General features: G+C 63.9%; 1 protein-coding gene across 2 annotated transcripts; it reads left to right on the plus strand.

Moving 5' to 3' along the window:
• The first annotated feature begins 967 nt into the window (after window positions 1-967).
• On the plus strand, window positions 968-20660 carry GNA11 (G protein subunit alpha 11). Of its 2 annotated transcripts, XM_059918788.1 has the most exons (8): window positions 968-1142; window positions 11693-11877; window positions 14146-14300; window positions 14706-14834; window positions 17444-17573; window positions 17658-17811; window positions 18516-18725; window positions 18802-20660. In XM_059918788.1, the coding sequence occupies exons 1-7, from the start codon at window positions 1007-1009 to the stop codon at window positions 18704-18706; spliced, it is 1080 nt and encodes a 359-aa protein (XP_059774771.1). In that variant the 5' UTR covers window positions 968-1006; the 3' UTR covers window positions 18707-18725; window positions 18802-20660. The 2 variants fall into 2 exon arrangements, with proteins under 2 accessions (XP_059774771.1, XP_059774770.1); XM_059918787.1 differs by having other exon boundaries at window positions 18516-20660.
• Window positions 20661-21757: the final 1097 nt, after the last annotated feature.

The following is a 21757-nucleotide window of genomic DNA, read 5'->3' on the forward strand; positions in this document are numbered from 1 at the left end:
GCATTCCACTAATGTGTTTCCTGCCCAGTATATACCAAGTACTGCATTAATGCTTGGTTACACAGTAGGCAGTACATTAAAAGCTGGTGCATTCCTGGTATACTGCAGGCACTACATTAATGGCTGATCCATGCCTGATATACAGCAGGTACTCCATTAATGCTCGTCACATACGTGGCATATAACAGGCTCTGCATTAATGCGAAGCCCAGGCCTGGTATACAGGAGGCGTTCCATTAATGTTTGTTCCAAGAACGGAGGAGAGGAAGGTTCGTTTCCGGTCAGGTAATGCCAGGGCGCCCCAGGAGGCCGTGAGGGCTTGTACCCCAGTGTCTCGCGTTGGGCCTGCGTCGCTCAGCCTCGCGACCGCACCTGCGGGTCCGAGCTTCTCGCTCCGGGGCCCAGAGAGCCGCCGGGCCGAGCGGGGCCGAGCGGGGCCGAGCGGGGCCGAGCGGGGCCGAGCGGGGCCGAGCGCAGCCGAGCCAGCCTGCCGAGTCCTCCGCATTCCCACAATCCCGGGCGGCCCCGCCCGGCTCCCGGCTGCGCGTCCCCCTTCCCACGTCGGCGCAACCAAACCCGCGGGCGCGCCCGCCTCGCCCCTCCCCGCCCCGCCCGCGCGACGCCCCGCCCAGCCCGACTGCTAGTCCCGCCCCCTCGGCGGGCGCGCGGGCCGCCGCCCACTCCCATTGGCCGCGCCGCCCGCCCGTCGGCGCTGTCCGCGCGCGGGTTAGGTTGTGAGGCGCTGTCGCTCGGTCGCGGCGGCTGCGGTTGGCGGCGGCGGCGGCGGCGGCGGTTGTGGCGGCGCGGGTGGAGGGCGGTCGGGAGGGACCAGCGGCTGAACGGGACCGGCGCTTGCAGGCGGCCGAGGCGGACCGCCGGCCCAGGGGCCGAGCGCCGAGGGCCGGGCGGGCGCGGCCGGGGCGGCTCGGGGCCAGGGCCGGGCCGGCCGGGGGGCGGCGGCGGGGGCGGCCGGCGGGCGGCCGGGGCCGGGGCCGGGGCCGGGACGATGACTCTGGAGTCCATGATGGCGTGTTGCCTGAGCGATGAGGTGAAGGAGTCCAAGCGGATCAACGCCGAGATCGAGAAACAGCTGCGGCGGGACAAGCGCGACGCCCGGCGCGAGCTCAAGCTACTGCTGCTCGGTGAGTGGGGTCGGGCCTGCGGGGTTCGGGCCGGCGGTGCGCGTGCCGGGCGGGCGGGCGGGGCGGCCCTGCGTGCTGGCCATGGCCCTGCGTGCTGTCCAGAGCGGGCTCGACACCCGCGGGGTCAGCCCTTGCCTACCTGTGCTGTCCACCTCTGGGCCACCCGATCTCTGCAGCCTGTGCTGTCTAGGTTGAGTCCCTGACATCAGAGGGGCCAGGCCCTGCCTCTGCTGTCCACATCAGCGCCCCAGACCCTCGGGATCTGCCCGCGCCTGTGCTGGCTGTGGCAGGTCACCAGCCCCTGCAGGGTCAGTGCCTGCCTCAACTGTCCAGATCAGGCCCCAGTTTCCTTCAGGATCAGCCCCTGTCTCTGCTGTCCAGGCGGGGTCCCCAGGACCCTTTGGGATCAGTCCGTGCCTATGCTGCCCAGCCCCTGATCCCTGCAGGGCCAGCTTCTGCTTCTGCTGTCCCGTTCGGGCCCCCAGAACCCTCGAGGGTCTGCCCTCTGCCCCTTCTCAGGAGACAAGCCTCCTCCCTGCACAGGGCTGGCCCTCCATCCCTGCCCCCAACACACACACCAACAGGTGTGCCCCCTCGCTGCCCCCAGCATCCATTCAGGGCCAGACCTTTGCGATGTAATCCACAAGACGCGCCCCTTGCCTTCTGGCATCCCTTCTCTACTTTTCCCACCAGGTGGAGCCCTGTTCCCTGCAGGCTGGGCCTGTCCCCCTCCAGCCCCCGTTCCCTGAGGCCAGTTGGAAAACCCATGTCCCTCCCCAGTGGAGTGCAGTCCGTGGGGAAGAAGACAGCCTTTCCTCTCTTCTTGGGGCCGGGGCGGGTGGAGCCTTGACGGAGCAACCGTCTCTGTGCGGCCCCTCTCCTTACGTCCTAGCGGGAGCCGGGTCTCCCGGGTCCTCTTCCCCTTCCTGGAGAGGATTCCTGTCCAAGTCTCCGTTTCCCCCACTGCGCACCTGTTGCACGGAGCCAGTCGGCCCAGCAGTCGGCAAGCTGTTGTCACCCTAAATAAGGGCTGTTGGAGGACTTACCTCTGCAGTCAAAGGCAAGAAGGTCGTTTACACAAGCGAAGCCCTTGCCCTGCCTTCTCCGGAGCTCTGCTGCATTCCTGCACTGCGGGGAAGGTTGGAAATGCTGCTGTGATGGGCCCCCGGTGGAGGAGGGGTCTGCCATCTAGGGGTCCTGCAGGACGGTGCAGGGTCGGAGGGAGCGAGTCGCTGGAGGCCATGGGTCTTGGAGGGACTGCCTCGCTTCTCCCACCTGTGGGGACCCTCTGGGTCCTCCCTTTGATTAAAATACCTTCCCTGTTTTTTTTCCAAACATTCCACTTTACCTAAAGGCTATAAAACGGGCCATCTTTGCAGAAAAGGCAGGCAGAGAGTAACGGTAAAGTTTGGAGGAAACTTGCAGTGGGGTCCCAGTGGCACCTGGGAGGACAGCATGGCCCTGGCTGTCTTTCGCCAACAGAGGTAGACTTTATTTTCAGAGGGGGGTTGAGAAGTTACCAGCATGTTAATGTTACCAGACAGTCGGCCTTGCCTGGGGGCTGGGGGCTGCATGAACCTCTGCACGCCCCTGCTACCTGCCCTGTGCGCACCCAGGCTCCAGATTGACGTGGGGTTCAGGGGTACAGGTCGGTGGCCTGTGCTCCTGCAGCCTTGTTGTGTGTCTCTGGTCTCCTTGGGCCGGGGCTGAGGAGCCTTGCAGGGGATCTGGATGTGTCCAGCGCTCAGCCATGGGTGCTGGCTGTTGGCTGCAGGAGCACCTGGGTCTGAGGTTCCACCCCTCCCCCTGCCGGCTTGCAGGACAGGGAGTCTGCACCCCCCTGGGAAGCTGTTAAGTCCTAGGCATGGGGGCAGATAGGAAGACGAGAGCTTGTGGGTCCAAGGTGAAGGTTTATGACACCAGGAGGGCGGCTATGAATGCCAGGCTGAGGTCCAGGGGACGTGCTGGGGGCCGGGGGGTGCCGAGCAACATCCCTGCCCCACCCACTCCATGCCGGGTGCACCCCCAGTCATGAGAACCACAGACATCCCCAGGCGTGGCCCAGTGTCCCCCGGGGGCAGAATCACCTCCGTTTGTGTTATCAGAATCACCCTTGCCCCTTGTCAGTACACAGTGTAAAATGCATGTTGCAGAGCCGGTATGTGATCAGTGTTAGGTTGTTTTGTCAGATGTTTTGTGTGTGCTTAAAAGGTGAATGCTTTTGTTACTACGGTCCAAAGCCACGTATGTGTGTGCCGTCAACACGCAACACATCTACGAACATGTGTGATAGGTGTGTTCGGTTTTGTTGGTCCTGTTACTCCAGGCCACGTCCTCGTTGACAGTCGTCTGTGGTGGGGAATGGGGGTAGTGAGCGTCCCTGCAGGGGATACACTGGGGTCCCCACTTTACGGAAGAGGACCCCCAGGCTCAGTTAGGAGCGCCTGTGGGGGTCCCGGGCAGGCCCGCCGGCTTCTGCCTCCCGTGATCCCTCCTGGGTGCAGGTGCAGTCCCCTGCCCCTGCGTTTCTGCCACTCAGCGGAGAACCACCGAGGAGGCCCCTCGTCCGTTCCTTAGGACAGGTTTCCCCTTGAGAACCGAGGCCTACAGCAGGAAGCGCCGTTCCGGGAGCCGAGCGGCTCCGGGATTTCTAAATAAAGCAGGGCGGTCAGTTCCGCAGGCTTCCTGTCCTGCCTGCTGCGGCCCCGAGGGCGGTGGAAAGGGCCGGAATCCGGCCTGGGGTGTGGTGGCCCCTGCGGGAAGGGTGCGCCTGCCCTGCTTGGAGGCGAGAGTGGAACGTGGCCGTGGCTCCTGGCAGTGGCCCTGCCTGTTCCCCGCAGACCCCGAGAGCTGGAAGCGCCTGGGGCCCCCGGGCCACCCCTAGCGGCCCACCCCAGGATGAATCTTATGGGCTTAAAAGTTAGATGAAATTTTGTGCCGTTGAAAGGGTGGGCGCCATCCCTGGAGGTGCAGGAGCCCAGGCTTGCTCTCAGAGCCCCTCTCCCTTGGTGTCCTGTGCGCCGGGCCAGTGGGAATCGCCCTCCCCTTGGGCCCGAGCACGGCCTCGCCAGGCGTGTCCCTGGGCTCCGGACTCCGTGTGCACAGATGCTTCCCGGCCTCGGCTGAGCTGCGCTGGTCGCTGCCTGAGAGCCTTGGATGTTTAACCACAAAAGGTTTCGCTTTCTGATTTTTGTGGTGGAGCCCTTCACCCTGCGGCCCGAGAACAGGTCGCAGTCACTGCTGCTCCTGGGCTGGGAGTTTGGAGCGGCTGCAGAAGGAGCTGAGTGGGGACCCCTGGCAGGAGGGACGGGAGCCCGTTTGTCCCCCCTCTGCCTTGGAGGGCCTTGGGGGCAAAGTCCAGCCCTGGGTGGGCGGGTCTGGTCTGGGCCGGGCCAGGCCGGGTGTGCGGAGCTGGGCCGCACTCAGGGGGAACGGCCATCTCTGGTCCCCATAGGGCGCTCCTCTCCCATCAGGACAGTAGCCGCGGGGCCTGTCAGCCCAGTGTCCGTGGACGGGATTGGGGCATCTGCACGGGCTTCGGGGGCACCCGCGTGCGGGGTTATTTTTTGGCGGACCTCCAGCTGCTCTCAGAACCGGGCCCCAGGCCGCAGGCTTGCTGGCTGGGGAGTTTGTGCCAATGCGCCCCAGCCCCCTGCTCCCGGGTGGCCGCAGTCTCTGCCCTCAGCCCGGGCGTGGGGCACCTGGCCGGTCACTACCAAGGTGTCTCCCCCTCGTTTTCCCCACCACATCCCCCCTCCAGGCCAGGCCCTGCCACCCCATGGCCCAGCACAGAGCCCTGCGGGCCTGAGATGTTTGCTGAGTGGCTTTGATTGGCTAACTGAATGCAGTTCTCTCAAGCAGGTGGAATGGGGGTGACCGGGCGCCCCGACTTAGGACATCCTCACATCCCGCCTGGATGTGAGGCTCCCTGCTCCGGGGCCCGTTGCCACTGCCGGTAGCCCTCTGCTGTGACGCGTGGACAGGCAGGGACTTAGGGGCACAGCTTGCAGCTGCCACCCTCCCAAGGCCTCGTGAGTGGGCTTGGGGGCGCTCCAGAGCGAGCGCAGCCTCGGCTCCCTGCCTGCAGCGCTGTTGGGGGGAAGGCCGCGACGCCTGCGAGGCACTGTGCCCTCCTGTGGTCACTGCTCTCCCTACGGGGGGCTTTACCCGGGTTGACAGGCTGCCCGGGCAGCACTGGGAGGTGGGTCCCGCCAGGACCGAGCTGGAGAGCGTGGTGGGGTTTTGGTCCCCGTGCGTCCTGAGCCTCGGGTTTCCCTGCTGTGGAAGGAGAGCGTCCCCCAACTCCCGGACTGTGGGAGGGTCAGTGGGGGCGACGCATGTCAAACTGGGGAGTGCCATCTGTGCCCTTGTCTTTATTTACGGTATCGCGCTGGCTGGCAGTCCCTCTGCGGCCAAGCGGGGACCTCCCTGGTCTTGCGGTGGGGTGTCCAGAGCTTGGCCCTCAGGGCTGAGCCTCTCGTTCCCTGATCTGATCCCAGCGCCTGCCAAGGTTTGCTTACGGACCTCGGTTGGCCCAGAGCTGGAAGGTCAGACCCCCCCCACAGAGGCGGGTCGCCCCGTCTCTGCCCCATTGGTCCTCTCTGCTGAGCCTCGACAAGTGGGTGGGGGCTTTCCCGTCCCCCAGGCCGGGCAGCTGGGCTGCACGGCAGGGCTGGGCGGGACTGGGGCTCATACCCGTCTCCCCGACTCCTGAGCGTCAGGCTTCAGGGGGGGCTGCACTAGGACCCGGCACGGGGGACCAGTGTCTGCGCCTGGAGTCACCTGGGCAGGGGACGCTGGACCTGCTGACTTAGCGGCCATGGTGTGGAGGTCAGATGAAGGGATGAGTCCCGAGGTCCGCCCTGTTGTCCTCCCTCCTGGCCCCTGTCCAGGCTGCCGCCCGCTGCTGCAATATCTCTAAAAGGCCCGTGGCTGGCCCAGGAGAGCTCCCCCCGTGCTCTCACATTCGCTCACTTCCCTGGGTGGCGGTGACTGTGGACCACGGAGAGACGGACAGACGTGAAGCCCGAAGACCTGAGCCTGTTGAGGTCTGACAGTTACTGGCTGTGTGACCTCAGCGAAGCTGCTTGACCTCTCTGTGCCTCAGCTCCTTTACTTGTCCAGCAGGAGGTAGGGTGATAGAGGTACCACTGAATGAATGGATGAGCGGGGGTTAGGGGAGCGTGCAGTTGCCTTCCTTGGCTGCATGAGGGGTTTGCACTTTCTCTGTCCCCCAGCAGAAGGTCGCCATGCCTCTTTGATCTTGGACCTGTTGACACAGCTCGGGGCTGAGTTGGATTTCCGGGCTGTTTCCAGGAGCCCAGATCCCCGGCAGTGCTCTCGCCTGGGCCTCCTGTGGTCCTGGGGTTCCTGGCTTCACTGTCCACATTCTAGAATTAGGGATGGCCGGGTGGCAGCCCTGAACCTCAGCTTCTGACGCTAGTGTTCTCTTGCTAGATCGCGGCCACTTGCCCCGGGGGTCACGGATGCTGCACACCTTGAGTCCCACTGGGATGATGTCGGACCAGCACCATCCTTCCTGCCCTCCAGGCCCTTTCCCTGCCCCTCTTCTCTCCCACATTTGAGGAGTGGCTGCCCGGGCTCAGACTTAATTCCTCCCGGTCTGCGGTCCTAGATCTTGGCCGACCGTGCAGGTGAGACGGCAGCTTTCTCCCTCTGTTGCAGGGATGGGGCTGCTCTTCTCCTTCCTCTTCTCCAGTTAGTCTCGGTTGGGCGGCTGGTGATGCCACTGAGCATGCCCAGAGATTGTCCTGCAGGCTCCTGGCCCCGCTGTGCTGTCTGGCCCCTGCCAGGCCCCCAGGGGCAGGACCCCTCACCTGGGTCGTGCCCCCAGGGGCCCCCGTTCTTGGAGTTAGGACAGGGGATGCAGAGGACCCGAGGGGGACACGTGACAGAACCGGGACTGTGGATTGGGGACGAGTTCATTTGGTTCATTCGGGAAAAATGTGTGCGTTGCCTTCTGTGGGCCGGGCCTGTGCTGGGGCTGGGTGTGAGGCTGCTGGCAGAGCCCCGCCCTCGGGGAGCTGGCTCCCAGCAGGGACAGACGAGAGCAGCAGGCCAGGAGCAGGTGGGGTGCGGGGGGCGCTGGGGCCCTTCCTGGAAAACGTGAGTTTGCGTTTCTGTGCAGGGAGTTGGGGTGGCGTTCGGGAGGGGAAGGGCCCGATGCGTGGGCGACGTGAACAGTGGTGTGGCGCGCCGGCCCCGGGCCTCAGTGCCATGGCTGTCCTCGTGCGAGGTTGGGCTGGTCGCGTTGTGGGGGACAGCGGGGGCCAGGGGACCCACAGACACGAGCCCGGGGTCTGAGTGCAGCCAGGACCTGGGGCCACTCGGCATCCTCGCTGGGAGGGGGTGTGGCGGTAGGTGCCCTCTGCACCTGTGCAGGTGCGTGGCTAGAATGAGGCCCGTCACGGGGTCTCGCACGGTCTTGCTTGAGGGGGGCCTTGCTCTTCTCCCTGGTGGGCAGCTGTTGAAGGTTTTTTTTTAATAAATATTTATTTGGTTGCGCTGGGTCTCAGTTGCAGCTTGCGGGCTCCTTAGTTGCAGCATGTGGGCTCCTTAGTTGCGGCTCCCGGGCTCCTTAGTTGTGGCACGCGAACTCTTAGTTGCGGCATGCGAACTCTTGGTTGTGGCATGCGAACCCTTGGTTGTGACATGTGAACTCTTAGTTGCGGCATGCATGTGGGATCTAGTTCCCTGACCAGGGATCGAACCTGGGCCCCCTGCATTGGGAGCGCGGAGTCTTCCACCAGGGAAGTCCCTGTGACCGGATCTTCAGGGGGAACTGACCGAGGGCCGGGCAGGATGAGCTGGAGCTGCCAGGGACCCCTGGGCGGCGGCCACAGCAGATGGGCCTGGTCATGAGGTCCAGGTGGGCCTCGCACCGCGAGACTTCTCTGAGCAGGTGGCTGTTGGCTTGGGCGTGTTGGGGGGCCCGGGTCCCAGCTCCCGGCACTGGGTGCCGGCAGCATGTGGGCTGAGTTGGGCCAGGGGGTGGGCACCTGGAGAGGTCGCTGTGGCGGCTCTGCGTCCCCTGGAGCTTTTCCTCCCTCCCTCCCTGGCCAGTGGTGGCCGAGCTCCGGCCAGCTGGGCCTGCCGGTTCCAGAGCCCAGGGCCCGCGGCTCCGGCCTTCCACCCACAGCTCTGCTGGGAGGCGCCTGCGGGGACTGGCACTTGTCACTCAGTCGCTGTTGGCCTTGAGCACAGGTGACACGCCACCCTCGACATGCGGCTTGGTGGGGCTTTCCTCTGGGGGCCTGGCCTCTGTAGCCGCCACCTCCACACCCTCCTTTCTCTGTCCTTCCTGGCAAGGCGGCATGGCCCGGGCAGGGTCACTGACCGTCCCACCTCCTGGGCCGCACTGTCCCCAGGGTGTCCCTTTTGCCGCGTTCTCCCCCAGCTTTATTGAGACGTTAAGTGCCATGCGTGTTGTGTGGTTTCAGAGGTGCACGTGAGGACTTGACACGTGGCTTGTGACACGATTGCCCGTGAGGCCCGTCACCGCCCCGTCACCTCACTGGTGCCTTTTGCTCCTGGACTTGATCACGGTGCTGTCTTCGCAGCGGCTCCTCTGCCCCCGGCGGGGTTCGGGCCACGCGCCTCGTCCAGGACCCCCGACGTCTCCAGGGCCAGTTGCATTTCCGGCTTCTGAGGGGTCCGTCTTCCATTTCTTGGTTTTCGGGGCGTGTCCCAGCTGCATCGTCTGTGTTGGGCACCGGGGCGTCCCCCGTTGTCCCTCGGCCACTCTCTGGCCGGCGATCACGGCTCCTCCGCGAACACCCGCTGTCCCCTGGCTGTTGGCATGGGCGCGTGCACGTGTGTGAGACCCTCGGTGCCCTGCGCTGCCTCTGGGGAGCTCTGGGGGGGCTGCCTGTCCTTTTCGCACCCGTTTTGGAGACGCTGGCTGTGGTCTGAAGTCAGCAGGCTCTCTCTGGGTCTCCCCGCGCCCTTGCGCTTGTGCAGCTCGCTTGCCGGTCCTGCAGTTCAGGGGGGTGGACACGAGGGGCAGCGCCCCGGGGCCTGAGTGGCTGCCCGTCTCCACCTCAGCTGACCTGTGGCTGCAGGGGGTCGGGCTTTAGTGGCCACTGGTCTGATGTTTCCGGTGAGAGGCCCTTCCAAACACCAGCAGGGCACGTATCTTTTTACAGTAGCATAGTGTCAAAGACAGGGGTTCTCACCTGGGTGGTCCTGCCCCCAGAGGACACCGGGCAATGTCTGGGGATGTCTGTGTGTCACACTGAGGGGATCCTGGCATCGAGGGGGCGGGGCCAGGGGTGCTGCTCAACACCCCACAGTGCCCGGGACGGCCCCAGTGTCAGCAGTGCTGCGGGGACCCTGGTCCAGAGGAAACCGCGCAGGGCATGGCATTCCTGTGTGTCACCTCCCCTCCCCCACCCCGCCCCCTGCAACGAGGGAGGAGTGCATGGACCCCTCAGGGAGGTGTGGGGTCACATGGGGTCCTCGCCCCTCCTGCCTCAGAGCTGGGGTGGGGCCTTGGTGGGAGTGGGCGCCTGGCCTCTGGTTGATGTTGTGGCAGTGGTGGGATGGGAGGTGGCATCGGGGTAGTTACCACTCGGTGACAGAACCAGAGTCGTATTCTTTTATTCGTGAAAGGACCCAGGGCCTTGATGGAGGTCCTAGAAAGGGGCAGCTGCAGTGAGGTCCCTGCTCTGTCTCCCCAGGTGGGCTCGGGCACCCGTGGTCAGTTACTCAGACGCGGGTGGAGGGCCTCCTGCTGCAGGATGGTGTGGTCACTGCAGGCCGCTCGGAACCCATGTCTTCTCTGGGAGCTCCCGGGCAAGGAGGCGGGCAGCAGATGCCTGAGAGAGACCCCCCGAAAGGCAGCGGTGATGGGTCCCAGTGCAGAGGGGGGCTGCCTGCCCTGCGCCCACGGCACCGGTGGCTGTGAGCCGGACGGCCTGCAGGGCAGGACGCAGCTCAGGCCCCTTCGTTCGGGTGGGGGACGCAGGTGACTCCGAGACAGGGTGGGGAGGATGAGCCTTGACAGGCAGGCTGGGGCGAGTCTGGGGGGTTCTGAGTCCCCACGAGGGGGCCTGGGGGCTTCAGTGCATGGGTGAGTGGGGACCTGTGTTGGTTATCAAGTAGGGGTTTGAGGCCGTGCATCCGTAGGCTGTAGAAGTTCTCTCCTGCTGTGCAATAAAACCACCTTGTAACTTAGTAGCTGAAAATAACACACAGGCAGATTCTGAGGGTCAGGAGTCTTGGGGGTTCTGGGTCGGGGTCCCTTAGGAGGTTGTAGAGCACGTGTTAGCCGGGGCTGCCTTATCTGAAGGCCCGACTGGGCCGGAGAAGCCGCTTCCAGGGCGGCCCCTCACGTGGCTCCTGTCCACATGGGCCCTCATGCATGGCGCTGCCTCCCGGCCCCCGTGAAAGTCCTAGAGAGGATGGGGAGCCCCGTGACTCATCTTGGATGTGACAGGCCATCCTTGGTCAGATTCTTTTGGTTGGAAGGGAGGCACTGAGTCCAGCCCGCCCTCCAGGAGGGGTCAGGCTCCCCCTCTGCGTGGAAAACATCCCAGAGATTCGTGGGCACATTAAAGCCACTAAGTTGCAGTCCCTGCGTGTGGAGGTGAACAAAAGTGGGGAGACGGGTTTGCCGCTTAGAGGGTGACAGGGCAGTGCGAGGCTGGAGCAGGAGAGGAGCCCTCCCTCCCGCCACAGCGCTGGTGCCGGGTGGGGCTGGCCGGCCGGCACACGGCGCAGCTTAGCGCCGTAGGAGGACGCGGCGGCCACGTGGCGCCGTTCAGGGGTTTCTGCTCTGATCCCTTGATCCCAGAGACAGAGCCTCCGTGTGCCCTTCTCTGAGGTGGGGCCTTGACACCCGACACCTGGAGGGCTTTGGGACAGAGAGGGGAGGGGCCCCGGGCGCCCGCCGGGCCTCTGGGCTGACAAGGACGTGGGCCTTGGGGCTGTTCAAGCGCCAGGGTCACGCTCGGTCTCGGGGTGGCGTGAGGTTGGGTGAGTTACAGGTTCAGGGGCTGCTGGGGACCGTGGGGGGCACGGCCCGGTGCCCTACGAAGGCCCAGCGTGGCCTCGACGCAGATGCCAAATTCGTGCCCTGAAGGAAAGCTGTTCTGATCGGAAGCCGGGGGTCGGCAGGACGTTGTCACACGAGGGCGTGTGGGACAAGGGAGCTCGTCACGTGACCAGTTAAGGGGGTGGCGGCATCTGGGGGAGATACTTCACTGCTCCCGGCCTCCAGTTCCTCGGCTGCGGCCAGAGCTGAATTCAGACCCGAGTTGCTGCAGGTGCCGCGGCTGCTCCCCTCCCGTACCTGCCCACGTTGTTGTCCCGACCTCCTCCGAGCCTCGGCTCCCCCTGTAGACAGGGTGTGCGTGGGAGGACGCGGCCCGCCCTGTTGTCCGGGCAGCAGCGGCTGGCCAGGCGCATCCCCACCTCGAGCCTCGTGGGCGGGACTCCGCGTGGGCGGGGCTTCTCGTGTGCAGGGCGCGGTGAGCCCACGGCTCGGGTCGTGGGTCCGGTCCCGCTGGGTCTCACTGGGCCATTTGCAGGCACGGGCGAGAGCGGGAAAAGCACGTTCATCAAGCAGATGCGCATCATCCACGGGGCGGGCTACTCGGAGGAGGACAAGCGGGGCTTCACGAAGCTGGTGTACCAGAACATCTTCACCGCCATGCAGGCCATGATCCGGGCCATGGAGACCCTGAAGATCCTCTACAAGTACGAGCAGAACAAGGTGAGGCCCCGGGTGGGAGCGCCGGGCACGGCTGGGCATCTGGCAGCTGTTCGCAGCCCCGTCCTACAGTTGGCGGAGTGGGTCCTGGCCCCCTCTGAGGGCCAGCGTCCTACCAGGCACTGCACGCACTATATCAGGCCCTCTGTGACCCCGGGTGGTGGCACGTTCTCTTATTTTCTTCAGTAACAGCTTTATTGAGAAAATTTACATACCAAGTTCCCCATTTAAAGTATGCAATTCACTCATTTTTAACATATTCACAGAGTTGTGCAACCATTGCCTCTAATTCCATAACATTCTCATCACTCCAGAAAGAAACCCCGTCCCCACTGGCAGTCACCTCCCCTACCCCTACCCCAGCCCCTGACAACCAGGAACCCACTCCCTGTCTCTGTGGATCTGCCTGTTCTGGACGTTTCCCATCAGTGGAATCACACCCTGTGTGTCCTGTGTCTGGCTTCTCTCACTGAGCATCGTGGTCTCAAGGTCTGTCCACGTTGCAGCGAGAGTCAGGGCTTCTCTCCTCTTTGTGGCTGAGTGATGTTCAGTGTGTGGAGGGACACATTGTCCATTGTCCATCATCCATCGAGGGACACATGGTTGTTTCCACTCTTCTGGCTCTCGCGGACATGCTGCTGGAACATTCGTGTGCAGGTTTTTGTTTGCACGCCTGTCCTGGTTTCTCCCGGGCGCGTCCCCAGCAGTGGAGGTGCGAGGTCCAGGGTAACTCTCGATCTGCCTTCCAGAGGGGCTGCCTGCCTGCTGTCCGAGCGGCGTTGCCCTGGCCGTGCACCAGGGGGCTCTCTCCAGCGGCTTCCCTTGGCTTTGCTTTTGTGGATCTGTTTTCGGGGACTTCTCTTTCAACTCCAGCAGTTTGCCTGGGCTGGCACGTGGCACCATGTATTGGACCATGTATGTCCAATGGGGTTTAAATTAATCTGTTTACTTTGAGGCTTAAGAAGGGCAGTCAACCAGATTTCTGATATTGGCGTCCTCCTGCCTTGATGCCCGGTTCACGGGTCATCAGGGACCCTACAGGGCCCAGCACTGTGTCTGGGGCCCGGCCAGCCTGGCTGCGGGGCTGAGCATGTAGGGCCTGCTGGAGCGCCTCTCACCCTCTGGTTCGTAGGATTGCTCGCAGCCGAGGCCCCTCAGAGGCCAGGCCCCACTTTAACCGTGGAAGTCCAGAGGCATCTGGAACAGGGATTGGCAGACTAAGGCCTGTCTCTGTAGGTGCAGCTTTGCTGGCACAGGCCACGCCCACTCGCTTACACGTCATCCGTGGCGGCTTTTGCTGCAGCAGCAGGGACAGCGTGGCCGTAGAAACAGACATCTGGTCCCTGGCCTACATGCATCCACAGTCAGGGGGGTTTTCTGGGGCTGGTGTCTGCTTCTCCAGGCCCAGACTGGGAGGCCGGGAGGGTGAGGCGGGGCTGAAGGACGCGGTTGTGCGGGGGCTGGGGCGGGAGAGCATCCCTGGGAGGCGACCGGTGGGTTCCAGAGCCTGGGCTGGGGCCCCCGCGTTCCTTGTTTGGGGTTCTGCCCAGCTGTGTCCCCTCCCCAGTCCCTCAGCCGTGTGGGTGGGACCATCCCGAGTGCAGGCATGTGGAGCAGGCTGGAGGAGAGACAGGGGTCTCCTGGGAGCCTTCTGCCCCCGGCGTTGTGTGTGTGTGTGTAGGTGTGTAGGTGTGTGCGTGCGCGTGTGTGGATCTCTGGGGTGGTGTGTCTCAGCGAGGCTCTTTAGCAGTGGGTCTCCGAGCCCTGTGGTCCAGGGTCTGTGTGGAGGCTCCGTCCCAGGGGCGTGAGTCATTGGACCACTGGACTGTTGTGATTAGCTCAGCCTCCCCTTCCTGGTGGGTTGCTCTGGTCCCTAGACCCCATCCCAGGCTGCACACGAGAGGACCTATGCCTTCAGAGATCCCGAGGGTTTCAGGAGCTGTGTGCTTGGAATCGGGGGGCAGGTTCTTCTTAGGTCACAGCGGCTCTCTTTGCCTCGGTTTCCTCACCTGCAGCATGGGAACATGGGGGCAGCCGGTGGTGTTTGTTCCTCTGTCCTCTGTCCAAGGTGCCTGGCGGCCGGGTGGGCCCTGCTCCCGGGAGCTGCCTCCATCTGCATTTTCCTTTGGGGGCCTGGCACTGGGGGGCGATCGCTGCTGGTCGCCCTTGCGTTGTTCTGACGCGTGTTCATGGGAAACGGGAGTCAGTGGTTCCGAGTCGGTTGCCAGGTGCCGTCGCTGAGCGTCCCCGGGCCTGCCCCTCCCCCCGCAGGCCAACGCGCTCCTGATCCGGGAGGTGGACGTGGAGAAGGTGACCACCTTCGAGCACCGGTACGTGAGTGCCATCAAGACCCTGTGGAACGACCCCGGCATCCAGGAGTGCTACGACCGCCGGCGGGAGTACCAGCTCTCGGACTCCGCCAAGTAGTGAGTGGGGCTGGGCGGAGGAGGGTCTGCACGGCGCCTCGTTAGCCGTGACGGGGCGATTTCCCTACAGGGAGGCGGGTGTCTGCGGGGATTTTCTGTTGTCTCTCTGCCCCTTTTCTGTGTCTCTAAAACTATTCCAAAGTGACAGGTTTGGTTGTGAAAAGCCACCCCTCCAGCCCACAGCCTCTCTTCGGAACCCCGGCGCCATCCCCATCCCTGGACAGCCGTCCCTCAGAGCTGGGGTGGGGTTCTGTCCCAGGTGTTCCCTGCGGCCTCATTTCGTCCCTGTCCGTTCTCGTCCCAAGTACTTGGGCTGCTTGGGCCCCTCCCAGCGCTCAGGAGACCTGGGATGGCCGGGAGGCCCCTCGTGGGCTGGCTTGAGCGGTCCTGCCTGCTGTGTTGCAGCTACCTGACTGATGTGGACCGCATCGCCACCTCGGGCTACCTGCCCACCCAGCAGGACGTGCTGCGAGTGCGCGTGCCCACCACTGGCATCATCGAGTACCCCTTCGACCTGGAGAACATCATCTTCAGGTACCTGTGCCCCCGGCCCCGGCCCCAAGCCCCCGGTGTGGGGCAGCGAGAGAGGGTCCTTGTCCGTGGCTGTCACCAGGTTTCCGAGTGAGTCAGGCCCCGGTGGCGCTGGCGGGGCTGAATGGAGGCGGCCCGGGGGCAACGGCCTCCTCGTGCGGGCTCCGCATGGGCCCCAGATGGGGGGAGGGTGCCGGTGCTTGCGGGTGGGCGGGTGGGTGGTCTGGAGCCCAGGCCAGAGCAGGGGTGCTCCGGGCGGACAGTGGAGGAGCCTGAGGGCCCCAGGGGAAGGTGGCTCCAGGCCCCTCTGCAGCCCAGTTCTGAAGGCCATGCGGCCAGAGTGGACTCAGGGCCGTCCCCGAGGATGGGCCCCGCCACCCCGCGAGGTCACAGCTTGTCCAGAGCTGCCAGGTGGCAAGGCCAAGTGTGTCTCCCAGGGCAGCCGTAACAAATGACCACAGATGGGCAGCCTAAAATCACAGAAATGTATCTTCTCCTAGCTCCGAGGTCAAGGTATCGGCAGGTCTGGGTCCTCCTGAGGGCGTGAGGGGAAGCTGTCCCGTCCCTCCCAGCTCTGGCGGTGCTTGCAGCCCGCGGCGTCCCTTGGCTTTTGAAAGCCTTGCTCCATCTCTGCGTCCGTCATCACACAGCCCCTCCCTGGGTCTGTGCCCATGTTTCCTTCTTATGGTGACACCACCGATCACTGGATTCAGGGCTCCTGCTCTGGAGTGACCCTGTCTTAACTAGTGCCATCTGCAGTGACCCCGCTTCCAGATCAGGCTGCGTCCCCAGGTTCCACGGGGACTGACTTTGGGGGACACGGTTTGCCCAGGGCTCTGAGGCCCAGGCTCCAGGGTGGGGTTCCTCCTCTGGCTGCGAGCCTTCCCTCCCCTCCACTGCATGGGGTCCCTTCTGCTGGGTGAGTCCACCCCAGGGGCCCCAGAGACAGCGCTGCTGGTGGAGGTCCTGCCCTGTTGCCTTGAAGTGCCAGCCCCGGGGGCATTCAGGGAGTCTGTTGGGTTTGCCTTGAGGTGCCCTCTGGCCCGAGACCCGAGACCCACCTCTGTCCCCGGGGACCCGCACTTCTCAGGCAGAAGCTTCTAGGAGAGGGAGAGAGTCTGGGTGCCCCCAGCTGGCCCCCCATCCTTTCTCACCTGTCAGAGACCCCGGGGTGCCCTTGGACCCTCAGGAGTTGTAGGCATCACACCGCACATGCCTGCCTGATGGTACATTTTCTGGTGAGAGTTCAGCATTTTGGTTTCCTTCTTTTTTGGTCAGATTCTCGATGGGGTCCGGGACCTCAGAGGCCTGTGGGGCACAGGCCGGGGCTATCACTGGCCTTCCTCCCAACCCCACGTCCCGGGGTCCCCTCACACGGTCTTACCTTGGCCTCCGCAGCTGCTGTGCCCTCTGTCCAGAATGCCTCTCCCCTTCCCTTCCCGCCCCTCCCCCAAGCCTGTGTGTGCGCTCTGCTGCTGTCTGAACTGCAGAGTGGCCCTGCACCTCTGCCACCACTGTCCCTCGGCCAGCCCACCCCTCGCCCACCTCCCCCCTTGTCTGGTCGAGGGCTTACAGAGGGCAGGCCGGGGGCTCGGGCACGGAGCTTGTGCCCCCATCTTGATCGGAGCTCACACAGCACCGGTGACAGTGCGATTGGCCTGATGTGTGAGGCCCGAGCCTGGTCCCACACGGGACCTCCTGCAGAGACTTGACCCCCTACCCCCACCCCGGGGGCCCAGGTTCCCACCCGGCTGTACTGGGGAGACTCAGCTCCAGAAAGGCTGTGGCCCCTGACGCCGTCGGCCCGATGGCGCTCCCCACACTGGCTGCGGCGGCCCGCGTGGGCCTGGTGTCCACTCACCCCCCTCCCGTCCCCTCGGTCACCCTGACCCGTCCGCCATCCGCCTGTGCTTGCTAGAACCTCCTCTGCGAAACCCCCGCCAGGCGGATTGGCCTCTGCTGCCTGAGTGTCCAGCAGCTGTGGGCGGGCCTGGCCTGGGGACCCTGCCTTCTCAGGCTGCTGCTCTTTCTCGCCGTCGCCTTCAAAAGTAGAGGGCTTCCTCGTCATAGGACACTTAAGAAACTCACAAGTAGAAAGCGGGGACCTGTCACCAGTCGTGATGCTCAGGGCGCCGTCCCTAGCGTGTCCCCGCCCCCCGCCCCGCCTGGTGTCAGCATCTGTGTGCCGACATCTCCCGCTGGACAAGCAGCCTGCTCTCGCCGTGGCTGGGGTGGGTTCCAGCGATTCATAGGTGATGCCGTGTGGTGTCCAACAAGAGGAGACGGGTTTCCAGACGTGGGACATCAGAGGTCGCCCGGCTCAGCCCCACCGGGGTCTGTGCCTCACACGCTCCACGGCGCCCCCTGTAGGCCAGGGCCCCTCCCTCGGCAAGCCGGCGCCTGGCTGTTTCGGGGGTCCCCCCCTCCCCTGCTTGTGCTGTATTCTCCTGGCTTAATGGTACTGTGGCTTTGCTGGCTCTGACAGGTGACTGAGGGTGCCCTCGTGGCTCTGATGCCTTAGGGGTCGCTGTGGCTCTGGCAGAGGCGGCTGTGCTGGGGGTGGGCAGTGTCATCTGCAGCCCCGCGCTGAGCCCGTGCACCCCGCCCTGCAGGATGGTGGACGTGGGGGGCCAGAGGTCCGAGCGGAGGAAGTGGATCCACTGCTTTGAGAACGTGACGTCCATCATGTTCCTCGTGGCCCTCAGCGAGTACGACCAAGTGCTGGTGGAGTCGGACAACGAGGTGAGGCCCTCGCTGGGCCCAGGGAGGGGGTTGCCCACAGGCCCTTTTGGGGAACCTGCCGCCAACCTGCTGCCTGCCCCGCAGAACCGCATGGAGGAGAGCAAAGCGCTGTTCCGGACCATCGTCACCTACCCCTGGTTCCAGAACTCGTCCGTCATCCTCTTCCTCAACAAGAAGGACCTGCTGGAGGACAAGATCCTCCATTCCCACCTGGTGGACTACTTCCCCGAGTTCGACGGTGAGCCCGCCCTACCGGCCTGTCTCGGGCGCCGCCAGTGCCTCCCTCACCCTCTCTGGGCCTCGGTGGCCTAGTTGGCGACTTGGGAGTGACACGAGGACGGTGTTTCCCAGACCGCACGGAGGCCGCGGCGCAGTTAGTGTGGCCGGAGCTTGGCGGGCGCCTCGCAGGGCCCTGGATGGTGGGGAGAGCTTCGTGTCCCCCGGGGGAGCGTCGTCTGTGGGAGGGGGCACCCTGCGGTCACCGCCCGGCAGCCTGTCCCCACCCGCCCAGGGCCCGGGCACGGGGAGGAGCGAGGCGCGGGGGACACGGGGTGAGCCGGACCCCTCCTGCCCCTCCGGCTCAGCCCCAGTTCCTCCTGCCGTCCCCACCCCCACACGTGGAGAACCCCCGGGGGCGCTCCTGGGGGGCAGTCTGGGCTCCGCCACTCCCTCCCCGGCGTCTCCCGGAGGTACTGCCCGAGGAGCCGGGAGACCCGGCGTGGGGTGGGGGTGGGTGGCGGGCCAGAGCAGGAGGCTGGCTGCCAGGGGGCAGCAGGGCTGTGGACACGCGCCTGAGTGGGGGAGGGGCGGAGGGGAGGCGGGAGCCAGGGGCGTGGAGGGAGGTGGGAGGCGGGTCTGCCTGGCAGGTGGGCCCGAGTGAGGGGCTGCTGGGCGAGGGGGCTGCGCGGCTCCTTCCGCTCATCCCGCCCCCGCCCCCGCCAGGCCCGCAGCGGGACGCGCAGGCCGCCCGGGAGTTCATCCTGAAGATGTTCGTGGACCTGAACCCCGACAGCGACAAGATCATCTATTCCCACTTCACGTGCGCCACCGACACGGAGAACATCCGCTTTGTCTTCGCCGCTGTCAAGGACACCATCCTGCAGCTCAACCTGAAGGAGTACAACCTGGTGTGACCGCGCGGACCCCTGCCAGGTGCCTGCTGGTCGCCAGTCTGCCCCAGGAGTCGGGGGTTTTTCATATTTTTAAACAAATGGTTTTTATTTCACAGTTATCAGGGGATGTACATCTTTCTTCCTACACACCTCGTGCACCTTCTCATCTTTGTCAGTGGCAGAGGCCGCCTTTTTCTGGCCTTGACGCGTGGCTTGCTTTTTTCTAAAAAAAAACAAAAACAAAAAAAAAAAAAAAAAAGGAAAAAGAAAAAAAGAACCCACAGAAGACGGGCAGAGAGGAGACCTGGCCCCCAGCGGCGCGGGACACGGCCTCCGGGGACGGCTGTTGGCCTGGTTTCTTCTGATCTCGGAAGGCGTGGAGATGCAGAGGCTGGGACTTCTCTTTCTTCCTTGTTTAAGTTATTGACGCCCTCACCACTGTTGCCGGGTTTCTGCCCCGGACTCCAAGACGTGGGGGTGGGTGGCGCCCCCCGCTGCCCGCCCTGGGAAGTGCCTAACCATTTTTTCTTTTTTTTTGAGGAAACAAAACGCAGCCCCCGGGGCCCTGTCTCACAGCCCTGCCTGCCGCGGGGGGCCGGGGTGTCGGGGTTCTCTGGGGCTCCCGCTGGGAGCGTTCCTGGGTTCTGGGCCCGGCCCCCAACCCCGAGGAGGCCCACTTGGACTGGGAGCCACTGTTTGTTTTGTTCCATTTTGTACCCAATTTGGAAACAGTGAGGGTGGGGTAGGGACTTCTTTCAGAATTTTCTCAGGGCTGTCCCCGAGAGGCAGAGAGGGAGGGAGGGTCGCCCTGGCGGGGCCATGGGTGGCTGGGAGGTGCCCACCGCCCTGCACTCTGCCCAGAGCCGAGCCGTCGGGGCTCGTGGCAGCTGGAGGTGGGCCCTCAGCCTGGCCACGGCCACGCACTGAGGGGGCCTCCCCGAGGGCCTGAGGGCCGGTTTCTGGGGGGGGAGGGAGTGGCTGTCTCACGTGGCGTGGGCCGAGCACTGCAGTGGTTGGTTTTGTGTGGTTGGTTTCTTGCACCAACGTGATGGGAGTGGCCTGCCGGTGGCGCCCCGTACCTGCCCCGTGCACCTGGGCCCTGCGAGTGAGCGCTCAGGGCGGCCCTTGACCAGGGCGTGCAGAGAAATGGCGCACACGTCAGACCAGCCCCACACCAGCCTTTTCCCCGTCCGTCCGCCTCCCACCTCCCTCCTGAGGCTGATACGCAGGGCCCAGGGCGGGGGGCAGGCTTCTCAGCGTGTTCTCCTCGGGCATCTCCACCCGAAGGGCCCTCTCTGGTGCCGTGGGTCCACTTGCGGGGGTTTGTGCCATAGCCCTGACGTGCGGCCAGGGGCGGTGGTGCCGCTGGCGGTGGGCTCCCGGGGGCCCACAACGCACAGGGAGCCGGGGCAGGCCTTCGAGGGGGAGGCGGTGGGGTGGCGCATCTAGAGTGTTAACTTCCGGAGGGGCCGGCGTGCCAAGATCCCGGGGCAAGCCCGGCTGCCGTGCCCAACCTCCCTGCCTGGCCCGCTCGCCTCCAAGGCGCTTGCCCGAGTGCCAGCCTCCCCCCACCGCTATGTCACATCACCCAGCAGAACTGCCCTCCGAGTGCCAACGCCCCAATGACGTGAGGGGCCGTGCCGGCCGGCGGGGGTGACCTCGCCCGCTTGTACTTGTATATTAAACAGTCCTGATTTCAGACAATTTAAACCTTAATCTATTTAAAAAAGAATATTATATAAAAATGCTGTTTTTAAACCTTTTGTCATTTGAAATGCATGTATTGTCCGTGCGGGCTGAGGGGCGGGCGCCGTCGGCTCAGTGCCAGTCTCCTGTGGCTGGAGCTGTCCATGTTCAGGCAGCGTGTCGGGGCCCTGACCCCTTAATCCAGAGATACGTGATGGAAATAGACTTTTCATACCTTTCTCCTGAAATGAATTCTGTTTTAAATTGGAATAAATTTTGTTCCTAAACACTCGGCCCCCTGTGGCTTATTTCCTGTTACTGGCTGGGGGCAGGGGGCAGCAGAGGGGCCCTGAGGCCCCCGGGGTGTCACCTGACTCCTGTGTGGCCTGCGGGGCCCTGGCACCTTCAGGATGGGGTCTGAGCTCACGGGAGCCACAGCTCGGCCACCCGGGGTGTACCTCCTGCCCTGAGCTGGGACCGCAGCCCCAGGGCCACTGACTTCAGGTCAATGTGCCGCGCTGTGGGCTGGAGCATCCTGCAAGAGGAACTCCTCCTCGTGGGGGGCAGGGGGCAGGGGGCAGAGATGGGGCGGAGCCCGGGTTCTGGACCCAGCTGGCCACTCACTGTCGCAGATCCTCTTGGGAAGACGCGCCCCTCCCCCGGCCCCATTTCTTTCTGCAAACCAAGATGTTCTCAGTCTTTTTTTCCTTAAAATATTTTTTACATTGTGGTAAATACACATACAACTTACCAGCTTCACCATTTTTAAATATACAGTTAGGTGACATTAGTTTCATTCGCAATGTTGTGCAACCATCAGCAGTAATTGTCTCCAAAACCTTTTCATCACCTCAAACAGAAACTCTGTACCCATTAATCAATAACTCCCCACCCCCTCCCCCAGCCCCTGGCCCCTGGTCCCCACCATCCTATTTTCTAAGGATTTCACTCCTCCAGGGACTCCATGCGAGTGGAATCACACAGTATTTGTCCTTCTGTGTCTGGCTTCTCTCACTGAGCATCACGTCCTTCAGGTACATCCATGGTGTAGCAGGTGCCAGGATCTCTCCTTTTTAAGGCTGAATCATTCCACTGCGTGGATGGACCACCTTTGTTTATCCATCCGTTGATGGTCACTTGGGTTGTTTCCCCTTTTTCGCTGTCGTGAATCACGCTGCTGTGAACACAGGTGTGCAAGTATCTCTTTGAGACTCTGCTTTCCATTCTACTGGCTATAAACCCAGAAGTGGAATTCTGGGTCAAATGGCGATTCTACGTTAAACCATTTGAGGAACCGCCAGGCTGTTTCCACGGCGGCTGCCCCATTTCTCGTTCCCGCCAGCTGTACGCCAGGGTCGCTTTTCTCCATATCCCCCTCCAGTTTTT

The sequence above is a fragment of the Balaenoptera ricei genome, chromosome 3 (assembly GCF_028023285.1).
Source record: "Balaenoptera ricei isolate mBalRic1 chromosome 3, mBalRic1.hap2, whole genome shotgun sequence".
Lineage (NCBI taxonomy): Eukaryota > Metazoa > Chordata > Mammalia > Artiodactyla > Balaenopteridae > Balaenoptera > Balaenoptera ricei.